Source organism: Argentina anserina, chromosome 4, assembly GCF_933775445.1.
Source record: "Argentina anserina chromosome 4, drPotAnse1.1, whole genome shotgun sequence".
In the NCBI taxonomy this organism is placed as follows: Eukaryota; Viridiplantae; Streptophyta; class Magnoliopsida; order Rosales; family Rosaceae; genus Argentina; species Argentina anserina.
Window position 1 is genome coordinate 11,271,489 of NC_065875.1, and position 10,028 is coordinate 11,281,516.

Genomic DNA, 10,028 nt, shown 5'->3' on the forward strand with positions numbered 1-10,028 from the left:
CAAGTTTATTAACTTGTTTATTTCATGCATACATTGAGTTATTGTTAAGTATTTATATCTTGGTGTAAGATTATATATATATTTTTAATTTAAATATTGACTTAATTACTAAATGTTGTGATATTCTATTGATGTTATTGAGTTGGAGGTATGAAGCCAGATGATTAGTACTACCCCATGCTTAAGTGAATTGCTGGTAAAATTGTTTTGTGCTTTGTGAGTTAGCCTTGGGCCCTAGTCCGTATAGATAGTGCACTATTATACTCATAAGAGAATTGACCTTTAGTATACATACTTTAGTGTTAGCCTCGGTATGTTGAGGCTTATCCGTGTTTTGGGTAAACGTGAACCCTAACATGTGACTTTGTGATTAATTATCAGTTTTCTTGAAAATTCACACAATTGAATGAATATATTGATCCTGATATATATATATATATCTATATGCATAAGTAAGAATTCGTGTGACCAAATACACTTGGTTCTTTGTACCTTTTACTTGGTTGTTCATATTTAAATTTCTCATTAGTCAAATTATTATAAGAATGTATTATGTACTTACTGGGTCTGTCTTACTCATGATGCTACACAATCTTATTTTCAGGTAATGGGTAGATGCTTGGGGAATGGGATGAATCTACTAAATAAAATGATGGATTTTCTTCAATTATTAATTCAAGACAATAAATGCGAGACTCATGTATCTTCGCTAAATTTCAGTATTTCTAAATCTGTTGTATTGTAAAACAACTCTGATTTTGTTTCTTAATAAAAGTATCATTTAGACATATATTTCTATCAGTTGTATTAAGGAAATTTTACTAGTTTTAAGGTCACACTTCTAATTCGGGAACAATATTTCCATATAATAGTGGTCTCGGATTTGAGACCGTGACAGACCTCAACTCACCCTATAATTAAATCCAATTGAGGCAAAGGCCTCAATCACATGTCTGCACCCAAAACTACTCCAAGCTGAAACCTTTCTCTCCCGCTCCTCTGCTCTTCAAGGCCTAGAATCTGAAATTATAAAGACTCTTTAATTCCCTATCAAATAAGTTAACCCAAAATAGAAGCTTGGATCAAGAATTCAGAACCACCACCACATATGGTGGTGACCGTGGTGATATTGGAATCTTACAATAATGCAAAAATATCTTGCATTTCTCATTCACAGAGTTCAAATTTATATAGTAGTGATATCAATTTAGATCCTAAGTACAAGCGATTACAATAAGTCTCATAAAGAGGTTCTGTAACAATTTGAATCCGAGAGATATGATAATGCCTGAGATTAAACTACGTCTAATTGCAGATGCATAATATAATAATATAGTCAATACAATAGAATAATTACAGGGATTCACATTTTGCTTATCAAGAAAAATGCGAAAATCTCCAAGAATGAATTGCGAAGAAAACTACTTACCCAGACCAATAGAGGAGAAAGAGTGGATCTTCTACAGAGTAGTGAGTAGTCCAGATGAAGCCATGGACTCGGCTAATGATTAGTTGATCCTGATTCGACATTAGAAGTATATTGATTTTTCCCCAATAACTGAATACTTTTGTCTGTAAATACTGCATATTTGATTCCATCCATAAATCGAGAAACTTAGAAAATAGAAATTGAATTAAAATGGGACTGAAATCAAGAAATTGAGAGCTATTAGTTTAGAAGGAAATAATTCAGGAATATTTAGAGTTTAAAATCGGAGAAGCAAATCACCTTAGGAGTTAAGATGGTAGAGAAGAGAACCGCGTGATGTCGGTCGTGGCGCAGTGGACTAGTGAACCGTGGTTAACGGCTGCGAGCAAAGAGACTCAGAGAGGCGTCGAGTCTTGAGATGAGAGAGCAGCTGAGCAGATATCGAGTGAGGCTGATCGAATCCTTTCGCTTTCAGTTTGAGGTTGAGTGAGACTGACTCGAGTGAGGCGAGGGTTTTTTCCAGTCTGATATATACATATATAAAACGACGTCGTTTTATGAGTTAAGACTAAAAAAGTAAACTAGAAAAGTAATCCCTCAATCGGCGAATTTTTAATTTTTCGTAAGAGATATATGGATGAGTGAAGGTTCAAGTCTTAACTCTTAAGAGTCAAGTCATATCAGTGACAGGTGCTCTCCTTGTCCTCTATGATAAAAATGGCAACCCTGCTCCACATGTCGTAGAAAAGGCAACTGATTTTGGAATTGATGTAAACAAGGTATTATCTGATGAAGTTGGAGACCCGGGGGATGGTTCTGATAATGCTAGTGTGTGAGGCGGTGTGCTAAACTCCAGATAGTTCAGATGATGGTGGTGGTGGTGGTGATGATAGTGGTGGAGTTACAAGGTTTAAATATGGACAATCTTATGTAGGTGGATGATTTGAGCAGTTTACTTATGAAAGTAATTTTGATCATGCTACCCAAGATAATGACCATGGATTTAGAGCAAGTGGTCAAGATGCGCAACAACATAATATGTGCGGGAGGAAGACAAGAAGAATCATTGATGATCAAAGTATTTCATCTGATGTTACTTCAATTGCCTTAAGTTTTGATTCTATATTGATAGAACACATAGTATAGTGGGACATCAAATGGATCACATGAAGTCAAACTATCAATCTGGTTATCCTATTTACGATTATAGTCAGTTTGGAGAAATATATAATTCATCAAGTTAGATTGATTCTTACTATATTTTTCTCGGAGAAACTGTGGGCAGATCGAAAGAGATATATGAATATCATGTTAACGATTACAATTCATATTATATGGCTTGTATGTCTAGGGTAAAGTACTATAATTTTGTTGACTAACGTGCGTCTTTTCAAGTACCTAGAGCATTTTTCTAGTACTAGATAAAGTTAATAATTGTATATGTTTGTATGTAATTTAATAATAAATAAATAAATAATTTCGGCACATGAGCGATATTTTTTTTCCAATATCTCTGATATATCTGATATCTCTATTTTTCAAAAATAAAAAATAAACGATATAAATACTGATACATGTTAAAGGAAAAACATTATTTCCTTATTAGTGTGCCTTCGTCAAGGCAATCAGTATTAATATGTAGTTAATTATGGATACGAATTATGTAACGGACAATTCTTATTCATTGCCATTAAAGTGATTGATATCTTTCCATATAATATTTCCCCTATATAAAGGGGTTCGTAATAATACGAGTATACCAATTCAGTTTTCACTTTAATACGTTATCAGCACGATAGCTTTTCTCTGAGTATTCTGGCCAAAACACACAAAAAAAGAAAAGAAAAAGAGATTGAAAAACCCTAGTTTTTTTCCCTGTCGCCGCTCCCGCCGTGTGCTCGCACCCCGCTCCCGCCGCGCGCTCGTCTCTCCTCCCGGCGGCGACATCGCCCCTGCTCCGCTCGTCTCTCCTCCCGGCCGCGCGCTCGTCTCTCCTCCCGACGCGGACCAGATCTCCGACGCCACCCAGATCGCCGACCCCCGATCTCCGACGCGACAGGACACACGCCGGAAGCAAGATCGGCGATGCTCCGATCCGCGATCTCCGATTCGCGATCCGCGATCTCCGCCCACGACCCGTGACCTACAACCCGTGCCCCACGACCCACGAACTCCGACCAGCGAACTCCGACCTGCAACCCGCGACCCGTTAAAAAAAAACTGAATATTTACCATTCGGGTAAATCAAAGTTAGTTTTTTTTTACAATTTTTTTTTTGGTAATTTATCGTAATAATTTCCTTTTACTATTTTAGAAATTTAATTAGTAAATGTGAAAGTTGGTTACTGTTTTTTTTTACCATATGTGTTATTTATTTTAAAGTAAATATGCATGTCTACAAGATGATTTGTTTGTCGGGTTTATTACACGCGGATATGCTATGTTGTAATGTTTTAATTTATGCATGGTAAATTTAAGACATTATTTTTATTTTATTTTTTACGATTATGGCATATTTGATCAATGTGTTATACTTTATAACGTGCTTAAGAAGTGAATATATGCATGTTTCATAGGTTCTTAACATCAATATTATTATTTTAACACGACTTATATATTATTTTGATGATGAAAATCATACGCTTTACAAAGTTTTATAAAGTAACTATGTGATAAAGCATTTTCACAAAAAGCATCGAAAGAAAATATGTGACCACCATGAAATTTGGTCTCGAAATCCAATGCACACTCTTGGAAATTAATAAACATTTACTCTTGTTTTTGTAGATGGCTGACCAAACTCAACCCGAATTCGCCATTTTGGACTCAGAAGGAATTGAGTACCATCGTTGGGTTTCTGATGGTGAAACCACATTTGTGGGAAAGGACTACACAACCACCATTTATCCTCCCACCGACAAAAAAGATGAACCGTCGGCAAAAACAAAGCCAATGCCCTAATGTTCTTGAGGCGGCATATTGATCAAAGCTTGGTATGGGAGTACCTTCAGTTGAAAACACCCAAAGAACTATGGGATGCCCTAAAGGGACGTTTTGGGAATATTCATGACACTTTGCTCCCAGAATTAACTATCCAGTGGAATGAAATCCGCTTACTTGACTACAAAAGGGTTAATGACTTTAACAGTGATATGTTGCGCCTGAAAGCACGTCTCAATTTCTGTGGCAATGAACTCACGAAAGATGATATGATCCAGAAAACTCTATCCACTTTCCCTACTTCGGCCCTTATACTAGCGAACCAGTATAGGTTGGAGTATGACAACAAAAGAATCACTACCTTCCATAAATTGATCACCATGTTGCAAGTATCTGAGCATCATGATCAAGTTCTTTTGAACAATAATGTCAGACCTATGAGGACAAAGAAAATTCCCAAAGCTAACTATGGCAAGGTGAAGGATGGAAAAAACCCTAAAGTAAAGGGGATTGGACGTGCTGACCCTTACACACGTGGGGGCAATACCCCACGTGGAAAAGGATATTGAGGCCGTAGTATGGGCTGTGGAATGGGCCGTGGACATCTTCCCAATGTATGGCGCAGAGATGGTGGTGCAGGTCCTAGTGGCCATGGTGGCACTGGACCTAGTGGTCACAAAGTGCAAAAGGCACCGAAAAACCCCCAAGCTAAAAGGGAAAGAGTTGGCAATGAACCTTGCTATAGGTGTGGAGACACTGCTCATTGGTATAAGAACTGCCAGGCAAGCAACAGAGTAGCAGCCAATTACAAGAGGTATAGAGAGTCTAGAGAACAAGAGGCTCACTATATAGAGGAAGAAGGTCCTGAACCTAATGTCAACCTCACAATCTCAGACTTTAATGGCAAGATGGACCATGCCAAGTCAAGCGATACTCCAGATTTTGATTAAACTTTTTCATTTATTTCCAAGTTGAGTGTGAAGGCGTAATGCCATATTTTAATTAGACTATTGGTTTGGTCTTAAAGTTTATTTTTCAATAATGGTTTGTTGAAATTAGATTTCTATGTATGAGACTTATTTTGATTACCGTTGGATTATTAATAAATTTTCAGATTTTATTCTGAAGTATTTGAGATTGCTCAAGTTTTTAAAATTATTATATATGGTTCGGAAATAGCACTATTAATGATGTAAAGCAATACTTCCATAAAAAAAATGTTGGCATGAAAAGTATATCATTTGACCTACAATAGAATACTCTACTGCATATGAGATATATATTTTTAATGATCATATCAAAATTTAATTGTAGGAATGAATCGAGGAGAAATAAAGTGCTTAGCCGATTGTGCGACTACCCACACTATATTAAGGAATCGGCAATTATTTGTTGAATTAATTCCTTATAATTCATGTTTGTCTACTATGACTGGATCCGACCAAATAGTAAAAGGGCGAGGAACTGCCCAATTTTTCTTGCCAAATGGCACGTTGTTAAAAATCACCAATGCTCTATATGCACCTAGAGCCCCTCGAACCTTGTTAAGCTTCAAAGATATTCGCACCAACGGTTATCATCTGAACACTTATTGTGAGAATGGAAGTGAATATTTGTGTCTTACTTCTCTTGAATGTGGACGGACACGCGTTTTAGAGAAGATGAAGAGTCAAGACAATGGACTATATCTTACTACCATTCGGATTATTGAATCCTATGCTGTCACCAATGATGAAATTTGGGACACTAACTTATACAAGCTTTGGCATGACCGATTAGGACATCCTGGTCGGGACATGATGGTCCGTATTTTAAAGAATTCATACGGACATCCCTTCTTTCGAGGGAAAAATAAAAGGGGACAACAACCCAATATGATGCACAGTGCTCGTTACACTGCTCCAATGCAGTCATTACCTTCTAAAGTAATAGAAGTGTTCCCTCCCTCTGCCTCAATGACTATTTCCAAGGCACATCAGTCATTTTGCAAAGCCTGTTCTTTGGCAAAAATAGGATCGAGACATTCCTATGCTAAAGATACTAAACAAAACATTCCATTCTTACAAATGATACAAGGTGATATTTATGGACCTATCTATCCAGAATGCGGGCCATTTAAGTATTTTATGGTTCTGGTAGATGTTTCAACTCGCTGGTCACATGTTGCATTATTGTCCACACGAAATGCTGAATTTGCAAAACTCCTAGCACATATTATTCGTTTAAGGGCTCACCACCTTGATCACCCTATTAAGTCTATAAGGCTTGATAACGCTGGAGAGTTTACATCAAAAGCATTTGATGATTATTGCATGTCTATTGGGATCGATGTAGAGCATCATGTTCCCCATGTGCATACACAAAATGGTCTTGCTGAAGCCACCATCAAAAGATTACAGATGGTGGCTAGGGCACTTGTTATGCGCACCAACTTACCTATCCGTCCATGGGGTTATGCAATATTGCACGCAACCTTGCTTATTCGTTTCAAACCTACTGCTAGCCAACCATTTTCTGCGTACCAGTTGGTTACTGGATATGAGCCTGACATTTCACACTTACGCATATTTGGTTGTGCTGTATATGAGCCTATTGCGCCCCCACAGCGCACAAAAATGGGCCCTCAGAGACGACTAGGTATTTATGTTGGATATGAATCCCCAACAATTATTTTTTATTTGGAACCTTTGACAGGCAATCGTTTTACCGCTAGATTTGCGGATTGTAACTTTGATGAGACAGGCTTCCCGTCGTTAGGGGGAGATAAGAAAAAGGATTTTCAAAGGGAACGACAGGAATTGTCATGGTTTGTCCCCACTCAATCTCATTTTCATCCCCGCACTCCACAATGTGAAAGTGAAGTGAAAAGAATAATCGATCTTCAGAACGTAGCAGATTCGATGCCTGATGCGTTTTCTGATATCGCTAAAGTGACAAGATCACATATACCAGCTGCAAATGTGCCTGCAAGGTTAGAAGTCCCTAAAAAGGGGCATGGTGCCGTAGTAGGAGGCACTGCAACCACACTTAGTGGAGGTGTGGTTGAGGCCGTGGCTCCTCAAAGGAAGAAGGGGAGGGCACTTGGTTCGACTGATACTTGTCCAAGGAAAAAAAGGGCAACTAAGGCACAACCAGATCCATTAATCATCGATGTGGAGAATCCCTCTCATGAGATTATCTCTGATTATAGTTATGTCCATGAATCATTACTGGAGGATGCTCCGATGTTTGGTATGATTCCAGAGAACAAAGAAATCTTAATGAATTATGAGAGTGCACATGAGTTGATGGAAAGATCTTCCATACACATTGATGATGCGTTTGCATATAACGTTGCTCATGAAATAATAGAGCATGATGATATCGAACCACGCTCTGTTGTAGAATGTCAACAAAGAGCAGATTGGCCTAAATGGAAAGACGCAATCCAGGTAGAATTAGATTCACTGGCAAGAAGACAGGTATTTGGTGCGGTAGTGCTAACCCCACCAAGTGTAAAGCCTGTAGGACATAAATGGGTTTTTGTCAGAAAGCGTAATGAGAAGAATGAAGTCCTAAGGTACAAGGCTCGCCTTGTGGCGCAAGGTTTCTCACAATGCCCTGGAATTGACTATGAGGAGTCATACTCCCCCGTAATGGACGTCATAACGTTTCGCTACCTTGTTAGTTTGGTAGTTTCCGAAGGACTGGACATGCAGCTTATGGATGTGGTTACAACATATCTCTATGGGGATCTAGATTCAGAGATATATATGAAAGTTCCTGATGGCCTTCAATTACCCAAGTCAAGTGACTCTAAATCACGGAGTGCGTTTGCAATTAGGTTGAAACGCTCATTTTACGGACTAAAGCAATCTGGACGGATGTGGTATACCCGTCTAAGTGACTACTTGATTGGGAAATGATATAAGAATAATGAATTGTGCCCCTGCGTATTTATAAAGAAAACAAGTTCCGGATTTGCTATTGTAGCTGTATATGTTGATGACATGAACATAATAGGAACTCTTGATGAAATAAGAGAAACCACGAGCTATTTGAAATCCGAATTTGAGATGAAAGATCTTGGGAGAACTCGGTTTTGTCTAGGCCTTGAACTAGAGCACCGAGCTTGTGGAATTTTAATCCACCAGTCTGCATATGTCCAAAAGATGCTCAGGCGATTTAACATGGACAAAGTGCACCCTGTTAGCACTCCCATGACCGGTCGAAGTTTGGATGTAAAGAAAGATCCATTTCGCCCACAAGAAGAGGGCGAAGATATATTAGGAGCTGAAACTCCCTACCTAAGTGTAATAGGCACATTATTGTACTTGGCCCAATGTACTCGACCAGATATTGCATTCTCAGTGAACTTATTAGCTAGATTTAGCTCAGCGCCTACGCAGCGTCATTGGAGTGGTGTCAAGAACATATTTCGATACCTAAAAGGAACCATTGACTTGGGTTTATTATTTCCTTATAGTAAGACAGGAGGATCCGCGAATGGAATTGCAGTTCCTAAAGAAAAGGTCGATGACAAAATTACTATCCCCTACTCTGAAACCCAAATAATGTTTTGGTTGGTTTCGCTGATGCTGGGTATCTTTCTGATCCACATAAAGGCCGTTCTCAAACTGGTTATGTATTCACTATTGGAAAAACGACGATATTTTGGAGATCAACCAAGCAAACCCTTGTGACTACCTCTTCGAACCACTCAGAGATTATTGCTCTATATGAGGCGGTTCGTGAGTGCATATGGCTAAGGTCCATTATTACTCATATTCGAGGAACTAGTGGTTTAAGTTCTACCACTGAAGAGCCTACGTGCATTTATGAAAATAATGCAGCTTGCATCGAACAAATGAAGCTAGGTTATATCAAGGGTGACAATACGAAACATATATCTCCAAAGTTGTTCTACAATCAGCAACAATAAGCTCTCCTCAAGATTCAAGTGAACCAAGTTAAATATGAGGAGAATGTGACAGATCTATTCACCAAGTCATTGCCTAAAGTTACGTTTGAGAAACATGTAAAAGATATAGGAATGCGAAAGCTTTCCGAACTCTCCTGATTAAAGTAAGAGTCATGGGGAGGGGTAGACTTTAGGGGGAGTCTAGACCCACACATGTTATTAGTGTGTTGTACTTTTTTTTCATTCGACCAAGATTCATTTTGTCCCATTGGGTTTTATCATCTGACAAGGTTTTTGATGAGGCAACAGTTCACGCACTACTGTGTCTTTGACTTGGCACAAGGGGGAGTGTTAAAGGAAAAACATTATTTCCTTATTAGTGTGCCTTCGTCAAAGTAACTGACGGAGACAATTGAGCAATCAGTATTAATATGTAGTTAATTACGGATATGAATTATGTAACGGACAATTCTTATTCATTGCCATTAAAGTGATTGATATCTTTCTATGTAATATTTCCCCTATATAAAAGGGTTCGTAATAATACGAGTATACCAATTCAGTTTTCACTTTAATAATACCTATATTTTAAACCTTGGTTATGAGTAAAAATCGACCAAAAAGATGTTTCAAAATTTTGGGATTATTTTCCCAACATGCCATGGGAAGAACCGTAACATGACATGTCACAAACTCACAATGCATTTGCCGCTGTCGGTGGAGCTTCCTTGGGTCAGCCCTTCCCAAATAGTTCCAGCC

The 10,028-nt window shown here is 38.3% G+C and overlaps 1 protein-coding gene across 1 annotated transcript; it reads left to right on the forward strand.

Moving 5' to 3' along the window:
• Nucleotides 1–4,389: 4,389 nt before the first annotated feature.
• On the forward strand, nucleotides 4,390–4,938 carry LOC126792169 (uncharacterized). The gene has a single exon (XM_050518648.1). The coding sequence runs from the start codon at nucleotides 4,390–4,392 to the stop codon at nucleotides 4,936–4,938; it is 549 nt and encodes a 182-aa protein (XP_050374605.1).
• Nucleotides 4,939–10,028: the final 5,090 nt, after the last annotated feature.